The 23,169-nt window shown below is 38.3% G+C and overlaps 5 protein-coding genes across 10 annotated transcripts; 2 read left to right on the top strand and 3 right to left on the bottom strand.

The window, feature by feature from the left end:
* Nucleotides 1-1,445: 1,445 nt before the first annotated feature.
* LOC137746818 (probable receptor-like protein kinase At5g20050) lies at nt 1,446-2,813 on the top strand. Its single transcript, XM_068486830.1, has one exon. The coding sequence runs from the start codon at nt 1,446-1,448 to the stop codon at nt 2,811-2,813; it is 1,368 nt and encodes a 455-aa protein (XP_068342931.1).
* A 1,035-nt stretch (nt 2,814-3,848) lies between these two features.
* On the top strand, nt 3,849-7,510 carry LOC137747148 (acyl-protein thioesterase 1-like). 3 transcript variants are annotated; one of them, XM_068487177.1, is made up of 10 exons: nt 3,849-3,947; nt 4,913-5,008; nt 5,498-5,612; nt 5,852-5,888; nt 5,973-6,042; nt 6,176-6,280; nt 6,534-6,684; nt 6,774-6,856; nt 7,038-7,131; nt 7,220-7,510. In XM_068487177.1, the coding sequence occupies exons 2-10, from the start codon at nt 4,978-4,980 to the stop codon at nt 7,305-7,307; spliced, it is 774 nt and encodes a 257-aa protein (XP_068343278.1). In that variant the 5' UTR covers nt 3,849-3,947; nt 4,913-4,977; the 3' UTR covers nt 7,308-7,510. The 3 variants fall into 3 exon arrangements, with proteins under 3 accessions (XP_068343278.1, XP_068343279.1, XP_068343280.1); XM_068487178.1 differs by lacking the exon at nt 3,849-3,947 and adding an exon at nt 3,955-3,973; XM_068487179.1 differs by lacking the exon at nt 3,849-3,947 and adding an exon at nt 4,474-4,594.
* A 104-nt stretch (nt 7,511-7,614) lies between these two features.
* Nucleotides 7,615-10,472, bottom strand: LOC137747150 (deSI-like protein At4g17486). 2 transcript variants are annotated; one of them, XM_068487181.1, is made up of 4 exons: nt 9,959-10,472; nt 8,710-8,997; nt 8,230-8,310; nt 7,615-8,125 (listed from the first exon to the last, which is right to left on the bottom strand). In XM_068487181.1, the coding sequence occupies exons 1-4, from the start codon at nt 10,110-10,112 to the stop codon at nt 7,977-7,979; spliced, it is 672 nt and encodes a 223-aa protein (XP_068343282.1). In that variant the 5' UTR covers nt 10,113-10,472; the 3' UTR covers nt 7,615-7,976. The 2 variants fall into 2 exon arrangements, with proteins under 2 accessions (XP_068343282.1, XP_068343281.1); XM_068487180.1 differs by having other exon boundaries at nt 7,615-8,128; nt 9,959-10,470.
* A 1,237-nt stretch (nt 10,473-11,709) lies between these two features.
* On the bottom strand, nt 11,710-14,543 carry LOC137747284 (uncharacterized). 2 transcript variants are annotated; one of them, XM_068487367.1, is made up of 2 exons: nt 14,345-14,543; nt 11,710-13,142 (listed from the first exon to the last, which is right to left on the bottom strand). In XM_068487367.1, exon 2 carries the CDS (start codon nt 13,073-13,075, stop codon nt 12,038-12,040), a length of 1,038 nt encoding a protein of 345 aa, XP_068343468.1. In that variant the 5' UTR covers nt 13,076-13,142; nt 14,345-14,543; the 3' UTR covers nt 11,710-12,037. The 2 variants fall into 2 exon arrangements, with proteins under 2 accessions (XP_068343468.1, XP_068343469.1); XM_068487368.1 differs by lacking the exon at nt 14,345-14,543 and adding an exon at nt 14,143-14,320.
* Nucleotides 14,544-16,857: 2,314 nt separating this feature from the next.
* Nucleotides 16,858-21,926, bottom strand: LOC137748717 (uncharacterized). Of its 2 annotated transcripts, XR_011070108.1 has the most exons (9): nt 19,809-21,926; nt 19,582-19,659; nt 19,340-19,492; nt 18,983-19,146; nt 18,691-18,838; nt 18,452-18,574; nt 18,279-18,366; nt 17,926-18,171; nt 16,858-17,844 (listed from the first exon to the last, which is right to left on the bottom strand). XR_011070108.1 is itself a non-coding variant. In XM_068488895.1 (8 exons), exons 1-8 carry the CDS (start codon nt 21,891-21,893, stop codon nt 18,005-18,007), a joined length of 3,006 nt encoding a protein of 1,001 aa, XP_068344996.1. In that variant the 5' UTR covers nt 21,894-21,926; the 3' UTR covers nt 16,858-18,004. The 2 variants fall into 2 exon arrangements, 1 of the variants encoding a protein (XP_068344996.1); XM_068488895.1 differs by having other exon boundaries at nt 16,858-18,171.
* Nucleotides 21,927-23,169: the final 1,243 nt, after the last annotated feature.

Here is a 23,169-nt window from a genome sequence, read left to right as displayed (position 1 = left end):
TCTCCCTAACACTATTCAATCAATCATGATAATTATTATAGCATAAAAGCGTAAGTCGTGAGAGAGTGGAGAATAAGGAATTTGAAATTTTGAATTATGATAAGTCGAGTTCAAACCCCTCCAATGTAACAAGAGAAAAACAACGTACATTGTGCTTTATCCACCTCACTCAAGCTCTCTGCTTTTTCCTCACTCTGATCCGCTAGAAATATGGTCCAGTACACGTATCATGATATATTTGGTTCAAAGTTTCAAGTTTCCGACCAATTGTATTGTTACGCTATGCACCGAGTGCTTGCACACACACAAATCTCTCCCTCACACTCCCTTTCTTCCCATCATTTCAACAAGTAGAATTGAGCCGTTGGTTTCTATGGTTTTGTTTGCAACAACAAAACAGGGGGCCTACAAACGAATCTATGCAACGTCACATGAATCCAAATAGTTGGAAGTTCTTGTCACATTGCACTTTGTTGTTTAGTGTCTAAACCTCCCGTTAATCCCGATTATTTAGCTGCAACAACAAAGCAACAACTGTTTAGGTTTCTTCACGATTTGTAATGTTTTGCTGATTCCCTGAATCTGAAATTAATCCTACCCAGGACTCGGTCTTGCAGTCTCCGATTTTGTCAAGAACTCGAATATAATATGAATTCTGTCAATGTTAATCCAGGGAAAACTTTGTTTAAGGTGCAATTAAGGGTTAAACCACTTGTCTTTAGCTCAAGGGATTGAATCAGTCAATATATATTTAAACTAATTAACATTTGTTTATGGTCGATGACTAGGTCAGATTATTACTCGGTTCATCGTTTTTCATATGGTAATTGGCTTTTTCCTAATCCCACAAATGAATTATAATGCAGCAGAAAAGAACTAGCTAGACATGTTTAACGAAGAGCGGTGTTTCATCAAGTCGTGTAAGCAATGGCGGATTCAGGAATTTTTGCCCAAAAGGTTGACGCGTAAAAGTTAAGGTCATTCTTAACATTATAATGGGATATTATAGGTGTGAATGACCATTTGATTTCAGAAAGAGATTTAATTTTCTGCAGAATACATATATTTCCAAATAATTGACCAGATAAAGGGCGCCCCGAGCTTGTGAGGGTCGGGACAGTGTTTATCGTACATAGTTTTATCTTTGCTTTGCAAATAGGTTGTTTCCACGACTCGAACATGTGACATTTCGGTTGTAAAAGAGCAATATTTCCGTTGTGCCAAGGCTCACTCAAAATCAAACAGGTAAAACCCTTATAATATTAGATTAAGACACTATTAATATCAATTATCAGACAAAATATTAGGTGACTTCTTATTAAATAATGAATTGTTCAAAAGTATAAAACTATGGTGGTTGTTCACAGAAAGAATATGAATCATGTCAAAAGCTCAAAAGCTCCCTCTCTTTCTCTTTATCCGAAAACAAGGATGAAGCTTTTGCAATGGAGGACAGAAAAGCTAACATAGTAGCTTCATCGTCGATCATCGCGTTCGTTGTTTTTATACTCGTTGCGCGAATCACTCTCAAACTTTCGCCAACTTTCTTCCTCATTTGCGGGGCAGGTGTTGCTGTGATCCTTGCTGTGTTTGTATGGCTAGCGATCAGACACCATTACAATTGCCGGAGAAAGCTCTTGGAAACAAAATACGCGTCAGAAGGAAACGAACTTCGCATGGAGTATAGTTTTCTTCGAAAAGTTGCGGGGGTTCCCTCGAAGTTTAGGTACAAGGAGCTAGAGGATGCAACGGATCATTTCGAGGCATTGCTTGGGAAAGGGGCTTCAGCTTCTGTTTACAAAGGGATCCTAAGTGATGGGACTCAAGTGGCAGTGAAAAAGCTCGATGTGGAGGAGCGCGGCGAGACGGAGTTCAGATCAGAAGTTGCGGCGATTGCAAGCCTGCAACATATCAATCTTGTGCGCCTTCTCGGGTATTGTTGTGTTCCTGCAGGACCGCGATTCTTGGTTTATGATTTCATCCCAAATGGATCGTTGGATTCGTGGATTTTCTCTCAGAAGGGAAGGCCTAATCGGCGTGGGGGGTGCTTGCCTTGGGACGCAAGGTACAGGGTTGCAGTTGACGTTGCTAAAGCGCTTTCTTACCTGCATCATGATTGCAGGTCAAGGATTTTGCACCTTGATGTGAAGCCAGAGAACATCCTTTTGGACGAGAATTACAGAGCAATTGTCGCGGATTTTGGCCTTTCGAAGCTAATGGGAAAAGACGAGAGTAGAATCATGATCACGATTCGGGGGACTAGGGGCTACTTGGCTCCTGAGTGGCTCTTGGAGCATGGAATTTCCGAAAAAACAGATGTGTACAGTTACGGAATGGTGCTTCTTGAGATGATCGGAGGGCGGAGAAACATTAGCTTCGTTGAAAAGGGCAATGCCACCAACAAGTCTCAGAGGAAAATGGAGTATTTTCCCAAAATTGTGATCGAGAAAATGGGAGAAGGTAAGCTTCTGGAAGTTGTTGATCAAAGGCTGATCGAAAGTGGACGCATTGATGAAAGGGAGGTAAAAAAACTTGTTCATATAGCTCTGTGGTGCATACAAGAGAGGGCTAGGCTTAGGCCTACCATGTCACATGTGGTGGAGATGCTCGAGGGCCGGACGCCCGTGGAGGAGCCTCCCGACACCCAAATGGTGGTTGTCGATTTTTTGGCGATGGATGACGAGGCGGATGACAGCAACGACAGGGCAAAGATTGGTAGTGCAGCCTTGGCAACGAAAGAAGTAGAGAGCAATGATGCATCCACATCAACTTGTTCATATGGAAATGCAATGTCCATGATAGCCCCAAGATAGATATGGAAATACAATGTCCATGATAGCCCCAAGATAGATCCATAAACATGATTGATTGGTTGCTTCTTAATTTATGGATATCCAAATTCTTATCTCACCCCTTCATGAATAATATTTATTGTATTGTCCTTTGAAAGTGTTCGCAAATCAGTCCCCTCTCGTTCGAAAATTATTGCGACATGTAACTTACCTTCGAAATCAAGTTTCGTGTTTAACTTATTTTATACCGTCAAGCGTGCTAGACTCTCTAATTACGACAACAAATAATATTATTTACATTAAAAAGAGGGAGTAGGCTTAGCTTCACAATATGTTAGCAATAATATGATTCAAATTCGTCTTTAGCAAGAACCAAATCTAAGACATCTTACTTAGAAGTAAAGAGAAAATTACTATACCGTTGTATTAAGTAACAACAATGAGAAAGATTATTAGACAACAATGTTAAGTGACATGGGGACCCATGATTTTGAAATATGAGTAAATTATAAGGGTATTTGGTCAAATGGTAAGATGAGATGAAGAAAGTGGGACCAGCATAGCAAATAATCGCACTGAGATAGGACCAACGTCCAGCAACTTCTAATCTCTAAGTATATTGTGTACTCGTTTGAAAGTGTTTTTAAAATTATTAAAAGATTTCGATCAATAATATGTATTTTATTGAAAGTATTTTTAGCGTTTTTTTTTTATTGATTTAAAAAATATTTTTTAGTACTTTAAAATAAAAAACTTTAACGAAAAACTTTTGGTACTGTTTATTTTCATGAAAAAAAATTGTAGGTATTGTTCACTTTGACGAAAATACCACATTTTTACACTAAAATTCAATTATAGTATTATTCACTTTACCCTTTATTTTGTCATTTTCGTTAAAAATTTAAAATTTTCAAGCCAATTTTTCTTTTAAAAAACGGTTCTAGAATTTTCTTTCCAACGCTTATTACTTAAGAGACACGTGGCATACATCGATGGTGTTACCTAGATCGACGGATGAGATTCTTCATCATTTTATTCTTCGACGCAAAACGACAGTCTGAATTCCGAAGGCAGTACATCAAACGACAGGAAACATGAGGTGAACATATATGGGGGAAGCAAGAGGAAGAAGACAGCGTCCAAGACTTGTTTGAGGTATGTACTGACTCTGCATCAATGGCGTAAAACCCTAAAACCCAATTTTATTTTCTGCTCAATTTTATCTAATTTTATTTAACTTGCTTAACTTAATTTTTAAAAATCAGTATTTATGCTTCTATATCATTTCTGGTTTCTGTTTTGCTGTTTTGTAGTAGCCAAGCTTTAATTTTTGAGTTCTGGGATTTTTGCTTTGTACTTTTACTTGTATTTTTGGATTGTTTTCCTGGATTTATGGTAAATATTACAAATTTTTGTAATGATTTTAGTTTTTCTCTTTTGGGATTTTTTTATTTGTGGTTTCTGGATTGGGGTGTTCGGAACAATATTAAAGATGCAATTTTTCTTGTTATTTTAGCCCGAATGGTTGAAAAGAGTGATTGAAGCAGCCTATGGCTCAAGTATATCTGTTTGGCATTTGGGAAGACCAAAACTCCTATATGCAGAACCCCTGAGTTTTTATTGTTCGAATGGGTTTGTGTTAGTGTTGTTCGGATTAGATTAAGGTTATTCGCGTTCTTGATAGGGTGAAGAAGATGCCGTATGATTGGTCGGGGTTGGGAAGTTAGCCTTAGCCTCGCCCGGCCCTGCTTTACTTACAATCAAAAGCCTTGCCACGAGTGAGAAGCCAGTGGCGAATCTAGGTACAGATGGAAATCTATAATGAGCTGACAGCACTCAAATTGTATTTCCTGAGGCCGGAGTTTAGGAACTAGTTATATATTGACCTCACTAGTTTTCTAATGATCATGTACTGAATGTTAAATATTTGCTAGCACTGTCAAAGTAATTTTATGCAACTGCTTGTTTGAGCTATCGGAGTTGCTCCAGCATGTTAATTAACTATGTGTACTTTATATGTTTTAACATTATGGTTTCGTTGGAGAGCTTATAAATAAGCAATTTTAGGTGCCCGCAAAGAAGCCGGCGAATATGAATTTTTTGGTGTTTCTTCGTTGCAGGATCTGTGCTCTGTACACTTGCGGCAGAGGAGTTTGGTCAGTGGTATTTACTTGAGGAACCAAATATGAGCTTTACTGGTCCCTCTGTTGGTTCTGGTTAGTTTGTTTGCATTTCTTTGCGTAGCCATCATTTGGTAAAGAAGTTTTGATACTGATTGCCATATCCATGAGTGGTCGCTGAGTGATGTCATTTTGTGTTTGTGTCAAACGATAGTTGGCCTTAACGGCGTAACCCTACCTATTTAATTGATCGTGTCAAAGGACTTGACACCAACAGGAGTCAACTCGTATATCCTATGAGCTAGAAGGATATGACTAGGGTCCCATTTATTCTTAAATTAAACTATTACTCAAACAGTAATAATCTACCATCTAAGAACTAGCAAAAATAAGAAAACTTATCCTATACTTTTATAAGAATTTGTAAAATATTCTAGGAAAAGAACGAAGAGATCACTCACGCTTTTATGGTTCTTCCATTTTCCTTGTTGGCGATTTTGGGCTATCTTTCATACTTATCCATTTGCCTGAGGTTTCATTGGTTCTGTTATTTGCACCTTTCTCATTAGGGTATCATGATTTCAGGTGGTAGAACTGCTAGAAGGGCGTTTGAGTTTGGAAGAACCTATGTAGTCAGACCTAAGGGCAAACACCAGGCCACTGTAGTTTGGTTACATGGCCTCGGCGATAATGGTTCAAGGTGATACTTTGGCCTCATTGCTTATGTTACCATTTTTTTTTAAGGTTACACAGTAATTAGGAAACTGAGGAAGTTTTTCATTTAAATGACTTTTTATTAATTTCGAAGTTCCTTCGTTATAGAGAACAGTAATTTTTTTAATATTTTTGCGAATTAAAACTAGAGAATCGCATGATTTATCCTTTTTTTATATACGTACACACTTGAAGTCTTAAGATTTATATTTTTCTGTCTGACAGCTGGTCACAGCTCTTGGAATCCCTCCCTCTTCCAAATGTAAGAATAAATACATACAAACAATTTGAATTGAATTTTCATAATTTACTGTTAATGACTTATGGTGAAAATTATGCGATGCAGATTAAGTGGATTTGTCCAACTGCTCCTACTCAACCAATTGCGATTTTTGGTGGCTTTCCCTCCACTGCTTGTAAGTTTTTTTCATTAATAAATCCACATTCAGCAGTTGATCTGATTATAGTCGCAGAAAAAGAAAATGTCATTCGGTTTTTGGTGAATCGAAAGTCATAAACTCCACTAAAGCGGTTATGTGATTTAAACAGGGTTTAATGTTGGAGAACTTTCAGAAGATGCTCCGGATGATGTAGAGGGTTTGGATGCTTCTGCAGCACATGTTGCGAATTTGTTATCAACAGAGCCTGATGACAGTAGGTTTCTTCTTGCTCGATTTTAGCATTTGATGAACTCCAATTGCTGCTATCATTTGTTTGATTTTTTTCTGCACGGATGCTTAGAATTTCATTGCCCCTCTTGATTGATGAGATATTTTGAAAAGACAAGCTTGTAAACTATGACTAGCGTTTTTTCAAAGTAAACTCTATGCAGGATGTCTTGTCTACAAAACTCTGTTAATGCCATTATTCTAATACCATATACGCTTTTGAATTTTCTCTGTTACAGTTAAACTTGGAGTTGGAGGGTTTAGTATGGGTGCAGCTACAGCCCTATACTCTGCGGCCTGCTTTGTTACAAGAAAATATGGGAATGGTAATCAATACCCATGCAATCTGAGTGCGGTTGTTGGACTGAGCGGATGGCTTCCATGTTCCAAGTTTGTCCTCTCACACTCTCCTTATCTCGGCTGGATTGTTTTTGCAGTGTATTTAAGTGCCTATAGTTACAAATCCTTTTCTCTTTCAGGACCTTGAGTAAGAAGTTAGAAGAAGTAGATGAAGCTGCAAGGCGTGCTGCCTCCATTCCGCTTTTGTTATGTCATGGGAAAAGTATGCATATGATTATCTCTCGTGTAAAAATATTGCTCGTTTTATTTGTATTTTAAATTATCTGCATCGAAGAAAAAGCTTTGTTACATCCTTGCCTCTAGCATCTTGTTGCGTAGGTGCTCTGTATTTTAAATCACAAGCCGAGCCTAGTTCATAATGCTGTGGATATGATTTATTGCAGGTGATAATGTGGTTTCTTACAAGTTTGGTGAGAAATCGTCGCAGTCCTTAAGGTCAAATGGCTTTCAGGACGTGACATTCAAATCCTATAACGCGTATGTGATTCTTAGATTATGTCGAAAAGTTGTATATAAATTTATCAAGACAACGAAATACAAGAATGATTTGTTTGAGTATATGCAGGCTTGGTCATTATACAATCCCGGAAGAGATGGACGAGGTTTGTGCTTGGCTAAGGTCAAAACTGGGGCTTGACGGGACTTCTTCGTAGGACGCCCATGAAAAACTCGAGTGACGGCAACGGAAGAGGAAGCAGAAAGGAATTATGTAGCAAACAATACTTTCGAGTGTTTAGCACAACCTATATGTCCTGTTATTATTTGGCTGGTGGCACTGGTTAAATCGATATTCGTGTGCAACTGACATTCATTATTTGAATTATGAACATGTCGTATGTGTCCATGTTCCTCTTAATTGCCTGAGATTGCAATTTCTTGTCGAGTTATTTTTGCATATGTGTCAAACTACAGAAGAAATTAAATCTGAACTTGGCGGATGAGTACTCTTGCGAGACAAAATGAAACAATTTATAGCATCATTCCAACGTTTGAAAAAATTACAGAAGAAATCAAAGACCAAAACACTCAGATTCGTTTCCACTTGCAAAAATAGTTCCCTTCCCTCATGCACAAATCACAAACCATACCAAACTATGACCTAATTTCGGATTCCTCCGTTGAAAAAATTAAATAAAAAATAGCCGAAATAGAAGAAAAACACACGTCTAGTTGAACGCTTGTGCACACAGATAATGAATACAATTGAGGCTTTCTTTCGGAAAAGAGTTGCATAACAATGACAGGCACACCAATAACTGGCCAAACCGCCCTTTTCCCGAAGGGTGACTCCTTCCTCTATCTGCAAAAGTTGAGGGTTTGTTTCACTTTTGAGCCTCTTTAACAAAAGTTACATCTCCACTTCCCGCCACGGGTGAAAGTGAAGCCAGTGGGGACAGTAGGCGTTTTTCTTGATCGTCATCAACTTCCGCTGACTCACGAGGCGTTGTGATTGATAGAGTTTCAGTACCATCTTCTGGACCCAGAAAAGAAGAACGTTAGGGATGTAACAACTAGAATCAGCACACTGAATACAGACACTATAATACTGAGTAGAAAATAGTCGAGGGAACTCACCTGACTCGTGATGGTATTCAGGTATTTGTTTAACAGTGGTCACTTGAAGACTTTCGGGGAGAAGACAACTGCATAAGGCACCTGAAATTACAATGAAAACATGGTCTTAAAAACACTTCGAGAAATAAATCATACCCATTTGTGATTGCATGTCTCCGAGAATTACCAATCACCTTGAGATGTAAAGGGCAGCACATAAATAATACGCAGAATATTACATAGGAAGATGAAGACACAAATGAAAGCATCTAAATCCAACCCTCACAAATGATATGATTTTGATTTTGCGGTTTTAAAAGACATTCATACAGTCCTACCTGAACAAGAAAAGAAACTATTTCATGCGGTAATTACATTCATCTCAAAGATTTATATCAGACTAAATCAATTAAAAATGATGCAAACGTAAATGAGTTCCAGCTAACACATACCAATGAAATATAGAACTACTAGAATAGTCAGTAGAAAAGTTCTCTTTACCTAGACGAGCAAGCCGATTCACCCATCCAGGAATCCGTTTTTCTGTCAACCTAAATGCCATCTCATCTGTGAAATGGTTGCAATTCTTGGTGATGAGATGATAGGTATCCCCATGATACTCTGCCGCAACATTCTCAATAAATGTCCGAAATTCAGAGGGAAGCATATTTATGCGGCCAAGTTGAATGGAACATCGATAAATAAAACCTGGGCAGCTCCTTGGTTCCACTTCAAAAACTCCGCTAACTGGGAAGTCATGGGCTCCAAAACCGTACTCTTTGCCATGGACTGTTTATACAACAGACAGATGATATCGTTTAAACATAATTTCTCCTTATTTGCATCTCAAGGAAATGAACAACAATTAAACGAAGTCACTCATTGGTCAGTGCAATTTCCAGAAAGGATGATTCAAGATTCAGTTCAATTTGTAAAACAACTCTCATAAAAGCTTATAACAACACAATATCCAAACTCAATCAACCAGGAAAATATCTCCCAACACATCGAGAAATCTATCTCTAATACCTCCCCTAATCCCAAGATACGCCCAGAATCATCACGTGGCAGAAGAAAGTAGCGGTACAATAATACATAGAGTCAACTGGGGCTCATACATAATACCCACACACCACGATATGCAGCACATTCCGATTAGCAGTTCTTCATAACCAAGCATAAAGGAACAAAAAAGCTGACCAATTTCATTTCACATTGCAAAACTTGATCACCATTGCACTATACGTAATGGTATACAACAGCATCGCTCTAGATCCTGGTGCAAACCTTTCAATTCATGTTGCTACACATCTAACTAATATTGGATGCAAAAGAAGCCAAAGTACTCAATAATATACCACAACACAACTACACTTTAAATATGTAAGCACATTCATACTTCAAAACAGCAAATAAGAGTCGAACAAATCCGAAAACCCGGCATCCTTCCTTCTCCATGTAAGTATTGAAAGTGCCAATCTTTTTTTTTTTGCTTCAAAAACCAATCTTCAAACACATAAACAATAAGAATAAATGCATATCCATCGTAATTAAGCATGCCCAGAAAAGGAAACAAACGAATCCAAAAATTAACTAAACAAAACCCAACAGAGAAAACCAAAATGAAAAGATACCCAGATCACCAAAACACATAAAAAAACGAAAAATCAAACAGAAAGGAAACAATTTTCAGAATTTGCAAAAGAAAAGAAAAAAGGAAAGGATTCGAAAAGGTCCTAATATTTTTTACCTTCAATACCGGAGTGAAAGATTCCGAGACCGAACCAGACGGTGTAATTATTGAGGGGGGTGAGGTCGTAGACATTCAACACCACCTGAGTCTCGTTGCCCTTTCTGCTGTTTTCAATCCCGCCGCCGCGTAGAGAGGTGCTCTCCGACCCCATTTTTACCCCCAAATCTTTTCGAATTTCTGAAAAAACCCCCCACAAAGGTTTCCAATTTTGCGTTGTTGTTCTTCTCCTCCCCTTCCCAGTCCGTCGGAGAGACAGAGAGAATGTTAAATGCGACGCCTTCAGTTCAGAGATCCGTCTTCCGGCGAGACGAGGAAAAATATAGAAAGCTTTGGGGCTTTTGATGAACAAATTAAAAACGAAAAATAAATATAAACAAACAAAAATAAAAATTTAATTTCAAAAATGGAAGGCCATCATGGGCGAAGACAAGGTGGAGAAATCTGTGTGACTGTCGTATATACTATTTCACACGTTTACAACACTAAAACTCCACGGTGTTCGGAATACTGAATCCTCCGGACATTTTGTCCTGTCACATTTTAATTTTCATAGTTTTTATTAAAGATTTAATGGTTAAAAATTTCGTAATACCTGATATGCGAAAGTATTATTAAAAATCATGTTATAATAGTAGTAGATGATATTTACTTTGAGAAGATAGATCTTAGATAAAACTGGTTCACATTATTATAACGTATTGAAGTCACGTGACGATAAATTACTAAAATCATTTTATGTGATTTATGTATTTTTTTTCTTCTAGACAGTGGCGGACCAAAAAAAAATAGTGGGATGTCAGTAAGAATAGCGTGCAAAATATTTTAGACGAATTAGCATCCAAATTGGCATTTCATCAAGCCTTGGTAAGCATGAGATCGTTTGTCAAGTCGTATTGCACACCTGTCAACATATGCGAACAACTTCCGAACCAGCATGTTTATTAATGTCAATAACTTTTGATCAATGATACCACAAATACCAATACGATGATTGAACCTATCGATATATGCCTATAGAAACACATACAGAGGTATGAGGTTGACAGCTAATTTGCCCAATGCCTTATAAAAGTTATTCGTCGAGAAGTTAGAAGGTGGCTCAGGAGGACTAAAGACGGCCTAACTTTTTTTATGAAGAATTTTGAGCTTGCAGGGTCAGCTGACCTACCTTGTTTTTTTTTTTTTTTTTTTTTTTTTTTTTTTTTTTTTTTCTGGAGTACAGTATTGAAAAGTAAATGCACTTATTTTAATTTTTTCGAATAGCAACAGCATGAAGCTGTAATTTTTTGAACTTTCAAAAATTTGGACAGGTGGACCACTTTGGTTGTCGTTGTTTGACCGACTGTGAATTTCGCGGGAGGTGTTTGAGGAATAGCGCGAAATTTTGGAGCGCTTTCTCGCGAGATGTTTAGGGTAGTCACGTAGGGTCATTGAGGAAAGGGAGTGGCACTTTCGTCCTTTGACCGCAACAAGAAAATTGAATTAAAATATTGAGTGGAAAACAGAAAAGCGGACCCGGTTCACGTAATGGTACAACACGAGTATAGGACCGTGAGACCATCCGGCACGGCACTCTGCATTTTTTTTCTAATTTTTGAATTGCTTCTGTAAAAGCACTTCTACTCCAGCATAAAACTTGTAATTAAAACCAAAACCTTAGACTGAATCCAAAACGCCACGTAACGGTAAACACATTCATGTAAATTCCTCTCCCATGAAACAGCTAAAAGAGGTAGCGACACATGCTAAGTTAGCAATATCATCCCGTTTCATGTAAATCTCTCGCGGTACGAAGAGGTACTCTCGTTAATTGCCGGAGAAAAATTACAAATACGCGAGTCCTGCGAAATAAACACATAAATACATTTCTTCAATATATCTCTCAGCATCATATTTATAATCTTTGGTTCGTTAACAGAATGTGAAGGAAGAGGTTTCACCGGGCAGAAGCAAAACAATCAGTAAGCTACTGAAAGCTGCCGAACACAGAACTGGACCAAACTTACTTTCAAACCTTTCGGGAAAACGAGGACGACGGAAAAGAAACAGATTCAATGATCTCTCAAACGTAAGCAATCATGGCTGGTGGTTGTCTGGTGTTGTCCGTCGCCGGAGGCGCGCACTGCGCCTCCTGACACCTGAGTCACCGTCTGAAGACTCGTTATCCTCTTCTACGGTTGAAGATGCAGCTTCGCCCTCGTAGCTCTCCCCCCATAGTCTGTTTGATCTCCTTCTCATACTAACTTGTGCTCTGGTTCTTGTGGTTCCATACCAGCTGCTGCTCCTCGAACTGGACCCAGGTCGAACTACTCTAACTAGAAAGAATATGGTTAGCCAGCCCGCACCGTCATCAGCCGGCAAACTACTGCTATCATCACCCCTATCCTCTCCAACTGAAGATTGGATTGAGCTGAACAGGTCAGCAATATCCCTCTGTCGCTCCAAACTCCTCCAGGTACGCTGTCGCTCTGGGTCTGCCTCTGATGGGCGCACTAATGGATGCTCCAGCCTCGCATGCTTCCTGAGATCTGCATAGGTTCCGTTATAATTACATGTCTCACAAGAACAATTTCTTGATTTTGCATTCATGAAACAACGAGCAGGCTCCACAATAATCCAATCTGTTATCTCCCCACGGCAGAGGGGGCACACAAGCTTCGGCTCTGCCTGATGCTCACAAGATACGGAATTCATGGAGGAGAGCTCATCCTCAATTGTAATATCATTTTGCACTTGAGTAATTGTTGATTCAAGAGTTTCAGATGGAGACAACTGAGTATCTGAAATCTGAGTTGCTCCTTCTGGCGGGATAGTTGGTGAGGTTTCTGCCGAAAATGACTTGCAATACTGGTCTAGACAGTTTGAATGGCGGTAGCTTGTGTCACACATGTAAGGGCGGCACCCCTTCGCATAGGATGAACATATTAGGAGAACAGCATTGTGTGGATGCTCCAAGCAAACAGGGCATCTGGCTTCTTCCCATTCTTTCAAATTGTCCTCGGTTTCTGAAGGAATTTTGGGCGACGACCACCTTGTATGACTGGAGCTGCATGGATAAGGAGATGCTCTATACCTATCACGAGAAACAGAACGTCCCCTTCTATCCTTAGGCATTTTGAGCTCTCAAAGATGCTTCACACTCTCCCGACTCCAATGCTCTCCCAATATGATAGTAGCAGAGCTATTGAAACAGAAAAAAGTCCACATAACATGAGTAAGAGAACAACAACCTGCTTTACAGATTACAGATGGTGTTGAACTTAAGTCCATACCAAGAACAGGCAGCAATGACAACATTACAAAAAGAAGATCTCATATATTCAACAAACAAAAAGAAAAGCTTCAATTACATTCAAGAATTTAAGCCAACACCACACGTGATTAAATGCATATGAGCACACAATTCCGAAATCTCAGAGGCCCCCAAAAGATAATACACTGAAAGCAACTTGTTCCATAGTTTGAAAGTATTACTTTTGAGTACTGAAACAACAATTAGAAACAAATGATAACGTCAATGCAAACGAAGCCTCAACGCATGTCATTGAAGAGAATAAATACTAACAACACAAAGATGACCGTAAAATCAACATATAACTATTTCCACAACCAGAAATCAAAACTAACATAGGGATGCACCTCCCACAATGGCATAACTACGACAATGCCATTTTTGTCAATTATCGTACGGCATCAACCTGGTACTTCTCCTTTAATAACAAGTATTAACCTGCTTCTCTTTCTTTCCAAAACATTAAGTACAGTGTAATAACAAGGACTGAAACTCTGTAAGTTGATTACAGACCTGAAAGTTCAGCTATGATATCGAACAAATTCATAGGGCTGGTTTGGGACTGCTCTTATAGGACGCAGTTGTGCTCATCAGTGCTTTTATTAGAAACCCTATGATTTTGTTAGAAAAAATCCAATTTCTTTACGAAGAAGAACTTAACAAGTGCTTCTCCAGAAAGCGCTTCTATGATCCATAAGCACTTTTAATGCTTTTCCCAATTCCAAAAGCGGTCCCAAACATGCTCATAGTTACAATCCAATCAAAACTACCCACCATCGTAAACTACCAGCTCAAACATGAATAATGAAGCAACAAAAACAAAAAATCCTTAATTTCCTTATCCAAATACATCAAAAAAGAAAAACCAACATCAATTTCACGGCTTTACCTAAAAAATCAGAAACCCCAAAAAGCTCAAATCCCCAATTTTTCAAATTCCACCATTATTGAGCTAACAGCTCAATTCCAAATTTCATCGCTCAAAACACCAAAATCGAGCCGAGAAAAACTTGAACCGAGACAAAAATCCGAAAGCATTCAGATCCAGCTACAATCGGAGGTCAAATTAGGTAAAGAATGAGAAAATTTACCAGATTGAAATCGGAAGAAAACAAAATCCCCAACTTGAAACTCCGATTCAAATGGATTTGACTCGGCGGAGACGCTAGGATCTAAAGCCTAGCTGGAGCAGATGATCGCATAAGAGAGAGGGAAGAGAGAGAGAGGGGCTGAAGATGCAGCCTTTCTAGGTAACTGATTCAGCAGCGGCTGCCGAGAAGGAAAGAAACAGAAGTAGGAGCCGAGAGGAATATATATATATAAAAGAGAAGGGATCTCTATTTTTCAAAAAAAAAATAGTATTATCATCTTAATCTTAATAGTTGGATTTGACTTTAATAAAATTTTATGGTTGAAATTATGTAGCCTGTAATTTAATCTCAACCACATAATTTCATTAAAATTAAATCAAACGATCAAGAGGAATATCCCAATTTTTTTGAAAAATGAAAATTCCTTCTCTCAAAGGGCATATGTCTCGTATACGTTACTTACATATCATTTGTATGCACATACACGACTTGCGGTATCTGAGAATTTTTTTAATTCGAATATCACCGTCATACTGTCTGATGGTTTTATGACTCGTACAAAATCAAACTTACCAAGAAATTTATTGTACCGTAAATCATTATTCATTTTATAACGCGTGATAATAAATTAATAATATCAGATGATAATGAATATAATAAGGTGTGAGTTGACATGGACGACTACGGTACACTCAATTTTTTAAATTTTTTTTTTTTTTAATTTATGCTACTTAGTAATAGAACATTTTTTGTTAATCAAAATTTTATAAAAATACCGTCATGTCCCTGTCACGAAAAATTAAAAAAAATATTATAGACAATTTAGTAATTACATGCAGCATAAATTTTCATTTTTTACTAAACATTCAGCATAAATTTTTCACTTTTTACGCACTAATTTAATTAAAAATAAATAATTTTATTTTAGTCGCTCTCAACCCCACTTGTTGGGTGTCTAAAGTTTTTTAGTAGTAATAATAAATTACTAATTCTATTCAAAAGTTTGTATGGTTATAGAAATCGGCGTCGTTTTATTGTAGTTGGAGGTAGATGGTACTTGAAAGGCGGCAATGATACGGTCTTAGCTTAGTATTATACTTGGATAGATAATATTTTCGAAAGAAAAAGAAAATAAATAAATTAAGGTGAGACTTTTTCGTTGAGAAGATTATAATTAAGGGCTTAATGATGAGTGTATATTAATAAATTGGATTTGTAGGCTTAACAAATGCGTTAATCACAGCCCATTGACTCTAATGTTTAATCTTTTAAGGTCACTGTTGGATAAATTCTTGTTTAGACGTTATGTGGCTGGTCGCCATTCTGATAAATTCTTATACAAATTAAGAAATAGTGTCTAGACCTGATTTTTGTCCGCCACCATACTAGCGCCTTTTAGAATCTTGATTATGATTAATAATACATACCTTCTTGTGTTTTGATTCTTGAAGGATGCAGGCAGAAATCTTCTTAGAAGGTAGGCTTTCAAGTTTCGTGTTTCTTTGAATTATGGGAGTGACTTCCTTTATATATAGTGGAATGATAATCCTAGGAAATTTTTCTTCTTGTTTAAGCCTTATATTATTTAGGTAATTAATTAATGTAAGTGTGTTTTTGACAAAAGTTTTTTTTTTAATGTGTGTAAGGATACAATTAATGTCAACAAATAGGACTGTGCCAAGTGTTAAAATAATCTTATTATTAAATCAGCTACTAATTTAAACTTCGAGGAGGGAATTTGAATTCGGGTGTATAGTTAGTAGCAGAACGAATATTTTCACAACTCTTTGTGAATGAAATATTCGCTCAACCAAAAAGAGTTGTGAAATTATTCTTTGAGAAATTACACTTCATCATGCAAACATGGTCATAATCACATTGTGTAGAGTGGATTTGCTCCCCTCTATGCACCAAATTTAGAGCATCTCCACACATTTAAGAAGGCTAATATAGAATATTACTCGTATTAAAATAAAAAAGGATTAAGTACCTAAATCCTTCCAATTTTTTGATGTGATTCCAAATTAGTTTCTTTGTTTTTCAAAAGGGAATTTTTATTAGCACTCAAAAAATTTTATTTGGCACTCCAAACTTTCTATAATTAGAAAGAAAAATACACTTAAAATGAGTGTACAATGAGATTTTTGGAATACTAATAATAATTTCCTTTTAAAAATTTCAAAAGAGTAACCAACATATAGGAAATATCACTTTCATTAAGTTCCAAGTTAAGAAACCGTTAAGTGTTTACATGGCCTTCATGATCAAATTTTTGTTAATAACGTGGACAAATCTCATAATTTCCAAATCTACGTGGATTTCTGCTCATTAAATACGTCCCGATGGATGCCAAACCTCATAATACTTCTTCGAAACCCTAACCTCTTTTTCGTCTGAAACTACACTTAGGGTTGCAAACTTAAGAAACCAGCAATTGTACCGACGAATTAGTCTAGTATCTATAGTTCTTTTAAATACCACGAATATCACGTCATGAATTCAGAAGGTTAGGACTAATTTGATCATGAATATCACGTCATTAAAAGTTGCACCATGAGATTTGTCCACATTAGTAAAAAAGTTTGACCATGAAAGTCACATAAGCACTTAATGGATTTCTTAACTTAGGACTTAACGGAAGTGATACTCCAATACGTTGGGTATTCTTTTAAAATGTTTGAAAACGTTGAGATTAATTTGAAATCACACCAAAAATTTAAGGATTTTACGTACTTTAACTTCGAAAATTCACATTCAAATTTTTTTTATCAAAACATTGGTAGAGGACTAATTCAATTCGAGTGCATGAATAATAAATCATTTTAACCCCTAGGTACACATGCAGTGCAACAATCTAACGCTCGAAACAATATAATTGTAGACAGATTATTTGACATGTCAAAGCTAATTAAGGGTTCGGTAGGTAGGTAGGTAGGTAGGAAGCCTGGCCGGGCCAGGAAAGTTTTCTGCAGTTTCACCGTCTTTTCTGAGGGCCACAACCACAGACAGCAAGGAAAAACTAGGCATGTACCTTCCAAAAGCACATGCTGCCTCACCCCCCACAACAAATCATGCCAAATTCCTAGTAATAATTCAACGGAAAATCATTTCCGCACTCCCTATTTTCATCTCCTTGCATTTCTCCTCTTATTTCTGGCTACAATGTTGAATAAATCAACGGTGAATCGAGGAAAATAACCAAGTAAGGTAGTGTAGGCCGGGAAGTGCGAAAATCATTTTCCTCATTCAATTCTATCCTTCTCCATCTTCAGTATTGTGATCACAATCTTAAGTGGAATATTAATTCATGGGAAAAGAAAAATATCAGAGGTCTACATGTTATTGTGTTCTATACAATATATTCTATAGGAAAGTCCACAATCAAGGCCTTGATGAAAAATTTTCAGGACCATCCAGCTACCGAGGACCGAAATTTTCATATACTTCAGCCTCCGTCTGCATACGCTACCTGTTCGCCCTATCACATACCGGTGCAAAAACTGCAAAAACGGCACCCAACGTGACTAAACCTACTGCAAGATTCATTAGACTGCACATGACAGCGGACGGCAAAACTTAACCATGTCTCAGCACGTGCACTTCCTCCTCCTGGTGATCCTGAAATATTTACATGAGCGTGTAGGCGAGCTTCAATATTTGTCACTTGATGTTCATGGCAGCTGACATGGCGCGTAGCTCCTTTGCAATTTCGGAGAAGGTTGGCCTAGAGTTGGGGTCAGATGACCAGCACCTTTCCATTAACGATCTCCATGTTGGATCGCACCAGCTTGGGATTTCAGGTCGGAGACTGCCTTTTATTATACCAGCTGAAAATATCATAATAAAATGCTTTTAAGCAAATTTTGATCGCCCATAAGAAGAAAGCAATTCAGTTGTCGAACTTCTATTTTGCTAAGTTTAACTTAATGAATACCTATCATTTCCTCTGAGCGCAGGCGTCCATATGGTTCCTCCCCGGTCAAGAGCTCCCACATCACAATTCCAAATGAGTACACATCAACCTGCGAAGTCATTCAAAAACAGTATTGTAATCGACAAAAAGACATGAAAACTAGAAGCGTTTGGTCATTTAATGGTGATCTTCACCTTTTCTGTCACCAAGTTGTTGTTGCTGCTCAAAAGTTCAGGAGCCATCCACGGTATGGTACCTCGTACTCCACCAGAAACAAGTGTCCTCTGCTTGATCTTTGATAAGCCCAGATCACCAATCTGAATGCATTAAGTTGAAATTTCAAATTAGTAAGCAGAAAGAAAATATTCTTAACAAGAATAAAGGTAGAAGAAATTCTAATAAAACCACCCATATTTTTTCCCGGGCTGCATACCTTGCACACTGGACGCTGAGGGTCCCTCATATTCACAAGAAAGTTATGCGATTTCAGATCAAAATGGACAATGTTCTTCTCATGAAGATATTCCATACCAAAAGCTGCATCCATTGCTATAATCAGCCTCTTTCGACGATCAATAGTCCTGTGAATCAGAAATGCAACTTCAGAAAATGATCTCCTGATTTATTCATTGCCAGGTCTATGAGCTATATACTAAAGATTGGGAAACGACAGTCACAGCACTACAACTTTCAAATCCTTGTATTATGCTGTAAAACTATCTTACCGGTCTTTCTTTTGCAAAACTTGTTTTAAGGAGCCATTCACCATGTACTCTGTCACCGTTGCCAAATCCGTCACTGGTCCATCTGACACTACACCATAGAATGCCACGATATTTGGGTGGTGAAGCTGGCTGAGTATGCGAGCTTCCTTCCAAAAATCAGCAAGCTGCAGAGAAATAAACAGGCGTCAACACAGCACGCAGGTATAAAAGTGCACGCAATCATAAAAAACAATCTAGAGATGTTCTCCTCTCCTAACCTTCTTTCTACTCCATGCAAGCATAAAAAACAAGATCTCCTTTTCATGAAAAGTAAATAACGGAATATTTATGCTGAACAATGCGAATGAAAAAAATTACCAATCGCTCTTGCTTCACTGTGTCTTCAGTAAAGCAACTTGGCTTAATCTTCTTTATAGCAACATCAGAACCCTTCCATTTTCCATGGTAAACAGTTCCATATGTTCCCGAACCAAGTTCTTTTATGAACTCAAGGTCAGAACTTTTGATGGTCTGCGTAACAAAGTGGAGAACATCAATCCTACATTCCATTCACGCTCCACATGCTTATAAAGCAGAAATTGTATATGATCAAAAGCTACCTGAAGCTCTCGAGTTGCGAGATGGGCATAAAACGCAGCCAGATCACTGGAGGTTCCACCAATTACTTTATTGTTGGCCTAAGAAAACATAATCATAAGTCGAAGCTGAGTAAAGTATACTTTGAATAGTAAAGCTACTAGAAACCTATAACAAATGTTCTTTTTTCCTTCTGATTTCTCGTATATTGAGAGTAATAAAAGGAGATAAAATGTCTTCAAGTAACTACCTTTTCATCAATGGTGATACCAGATGAAGGGTCCTGTTGGACCTCCTCATCATGCACATTATCCTTCTCTTTCTTAGCTGAATTCTGGGAGGCAGGATTAGGTGCAACTCCATTGGATTCATCGACTTGATGATCTGGGGTAAATTGTCCTTCATCCATGAGATCTCTAGGCTTTGATTGATGTTTGACATCAGAAGACACAACACTGCTGGCATGAGAAGACAGTTGAGGAGCTTCCACTTCTTTGGATGATGACAGTGAGAGGTTATGCAAAGAAACACTCACTGAAGCTGGGACTCCGCTACATGAAACTTGTATGTCATTAATGCCATTTTTGCAATTTTGTAAAGCGTCGATGACTGCTTCCCCATCAGGCAACTTATTATCACCTTCCAATCCATTACTACAGCCCACTTCACTTGGAAAACCAGAGGTGTTAGCAACCTCATGAGAGTCCATCAGGCGCGTCTCCTTCTCAAGCTCGCAATAACCAGGCATTCCATGAAGATTTTCATATGAAGTTTGATATGGACATTCACACTTCCCAAACTTAGAACCAGTTAGGCGATCTTCCAGAATGTCCATTGTCTTCACAGATGGAGATGAACTCTCAATGGCATCAGAATTCACGAGAGATTGATTTCCCACGCCAGTATATGCACCACAATTACCTGAATAGGATCCGCTCGGATTATCTATCAGGTAGCTGTCCTTCGTTGAGCTAGAACCCATCATCCTCAGTCTTTCTTCCATTGCATGCTCCGAGAAACCAGAACATTGCCTCCATAAACTCGGATTATATACTCTTACAGGCTGCCCCTGCTTTGCAATGTTCAAATTTGGCCTAAGCCCTGGGTAGCATTTTCGTGCTGAAATTCCCCGCCTTGTTCGATGGCTCCCCATCTCAGCTATGTTGATCCGATTATGGTTCCAAACATGGTACTGATAACACCGCTTATTTCTAGCATCATTCACACCAAACCTATGGTTACGAATCTGGCTCTTTAAGCCGCACCACGCCCTATGACCACTACAAGAAGACTTCACAGGATACACAGTAGTTCCAGCCAAAGAATCACTGCCCCACTCCCAAGGCATAATGTTTTCTCTGTTCACATAACTAATCCCAGCCATTCCATTGCTTCTACAATCCTGCTTAGCATCACTACAACAACCGTTACAACCCGGTACTGGTTTCGCAGGTGGCGCCTGACTCGACCTCCCAACCCCATTACACAAAACCCTCCCCGACCTCCCCGAATAGCACTGCCCATAACTCTTACTTTTCAACCTCAAATTCCCATCTCTGGGATTCAACGGATTAGCCTGAGACACCGAAAAACTCCCTAGATTATCACCACAATTAGTCCCTAATCTGTTATCAAAAGATCCACCCTTTTGGGATTCACCCAAAAACCCCATTTCCACATCACTCTCACCAGCACCAAAACGACGCCGAAAAGCCGATTGCTTTGCAAGCAATTGCTGTTTCAGCACCTTTTTTCTTAGCGATTCATCACCGGACCGTCCGCCCCCAAAGTTCTTCACCGCCGTCTTCTCCTCCACATGAGCTTCGCCGCCCAAATGGCGGTGGTGGGTTCCTACATGTTCGCTTTCCGACTCAAGCCCATTACTAAATTTCACTCCTTTCACGCAATTCACATAACCATTGACATCATCACTGCCATTGCTACAACAAACAAAGACCCAGAGCCTCGGGGACTTACCGTACAGCTCCAGCTTGTCGTACTCTTCGATCATGCACCGAACGTCGTCGTCTGACGCCACGATGACGAGAGGGGCGGCGGAGTCGGAGTCGGAGCCGGAACCCGGAAGCTGGTACACGAGGGTGACTGAGGTGTTACTGTTGGGGCAAAGATCCAAAATCTTTGATCGGAGCTTGGAGTACACGATGTTGCGGTCCACAGATACGATTCTGGCCTCGCCGCCGACGTAGCGGAGCTTCCCGGACGGCGGGCGGGTAAGGAACGCGCCGTTGAAGCAGCAGACGAGCTTCAGCATCTTGGGCTGGTGGCAAGTTGGCCTTCTGCGACGGGAGAGAGGTGGCTCTTTCATGGTAGTCATAGAGAGAGAAAGTGAGGAGTGAGAGAGCGAATGTTTGGGTGTTGAGAAACAGTTTGTGCGTGTGATATTAAATTTGTGCTTGTATGGGAGTGTAGCAGGGGGATATCAACTCTTTGCCCCGCGAGTGTCTCGAAATTTCCATGCTGCCACTCTGTCTCCACATGAATTTTTGTTGCTTTTTGTGTTTTACAACTTGTATGAGGTTGCTATGTATAAATAAATATATTTATTTCATGAATAAACCTAATTAATTTAATAAATAAATAAAACCAAAGGTAGTGTTTTTTAAATAAATTGTGTGGGAATCATGTGACTTCTCTCACATTTTTTCCCTCCTCTTTTTTTCTTTTTGGACCGATGTAAATTGAAAAATGATATAATAAATTGTAGGTGGCTGGAAATAAAAATTAATTATTTGTATTAAATTTCAGAAGAATTAGGAAGATAAGGTACCCTTTTTTAGGTTAAAATCCCACCTATTATGATTCTTGTGAAATAAGAACCTTCCAATTATAAAAAATATAGGAATTTTCTTGTTGATCTGATTTTGTGGTCCTAAACCTAATCCAATACACATGGGATTTCTTCTCATCCCTCAAATGGTGGAGGTTGTTGTGTAATTTTAATTTATTTCGGTGTATGTTTGAGTCTGAGTCTAATACACGTTTAGTTGTGATTTTGTGGTTAAGATTTCATTGTTTATATTTTGTAAGTACAAGTGTGCTATTTTGCTTTTATTGATAGTGGAGGATAGAAAATATACAAGTGATAGAGATGAATCATGCGAACACTTGAATGGTATGAGTATCGAGTTTTCTTTTTCATTTGACATGTCTCTATTAAGAAACAAAATTTATATGTTCATATCAATTACAGAAAATTCAATAGTGACTATGAAGATATACACACTTTGAATTAATCATGTTAAACAGGTCGTTTTCGTGTCATTTTCATGACATATCCATTATCTTAACGGATTATTGCATGTCAAACTCGTTATCTTAACAAGTGATCTGATAATGACTCAATTTGTTAATAACTCTTGTCGAGTTATAGGACCACGCAAGAAATTGTGATTTATAAATGTTTAAACTTATATTTTATCGAGTTGTTCATGGATGACCTGATAATGATCCAACTAATTAATAGATTGATCCAAAACATTTTATTTGAGCGTTGTTTCGTATCAAATTAACAGATTGGATAAGAAATTACTAAGCCTACTCTGAATCCATATTTCATTACTTAATTTCATACGCGTGTATCACTTTTCCAT

The sequence above is a fragment of the Pyrus communis genome, chromosome 10 (assembly GCF_963583255.1).
Source record: "Pyrus communis chromosome 10, drPyrComm1.1, whole genome shotgun sequence".
In the NCBI taxonomy this organism is placed as follows: Eukaryota; Viridiplantae; Streptophyta; class Magnoliopsida; order Rosales; family Rosaceae; genus Pyrus; species Pyrus communis.
Note: the sequence above shows the minus strand (reverse complement) of the source record. Positions and strands in the feature narration are given on the sequence as shown.

Coding starts and splice junctions, on each gene's coding strand:
- LOC137746818 (XM_068486830.1), top strand. CDS start 1,446: ATGGAGGACAGAAAAGCTAACATAGTAGCTTCATCGTCGATCATCGCG.
- LOC137747148 (XM_068487177.1), top strand. CDS start 4,978: ATGAGCTTTACTGGTCCCTCTGTTGGTTCTG. Junction 5,009..5,497: donor TGGTCCCTCTGTTGGTTCTG/GTTAGTTTGTTT, acceptor TCATGATTTCAG/GTGGTAGAACTGCTAGAAGG. Junction 6,281..6,533: donor ATCAACAGAGCCTGATGACA/GTAGGTTTCTTC, acceptor TCTCTGTTACAG/TTAAACTTGGAGTTGGAGGG.
- LOC137747150 (XM_068487180.1), bottom strand. CDS start 10,112: ATGGGGTCGGAGAGCACCTCTCTACGCGGCGGCGGGATTGAAAACAGC. Junction 8,998..9,958: donor CTTTCACTCCGGTATTGAAG/GTAAAAAATATT, acceptor TTGTATAAACAG/TCCATGGCAAAGAGTACGGT. Junction 8,129..8,229: donor TGAATACCATCACGAGTCAG/GTGAGTTCCCTC, acceptor TTCTGGGTCCAG/AAGATGGTACTGAAACTCTA.
- LOC137747284 (XM_068487367.1), bottom strand. CDS start 13,075: ATGCCTAAGGATAGAAGGGGACGTTCTGTTTCTCGTGATAGGTATAGA.
- LOC137748717 (XM_068488895.1), bottom strand. CDS start 21,893: ATGACTACCATGAAAGAGCCACCTCTCTCCCGTCGCAGAAGGCCAACT. Junction 19,493..19,581: donor TCGCAACTCGAGAGCTTCAG/GTAGCTTTTGAT, acceptor TTTGTTACGCAG/ACCATCAAAAGTTCTGACCT. Junction 19,147..19,339: donor CAGTGAAGCAAGAGCGATTG/GTAATTTTTTTC, acceptor ATTTCTCTGCAG/CTTGCTGATTTTTGGAAGGA.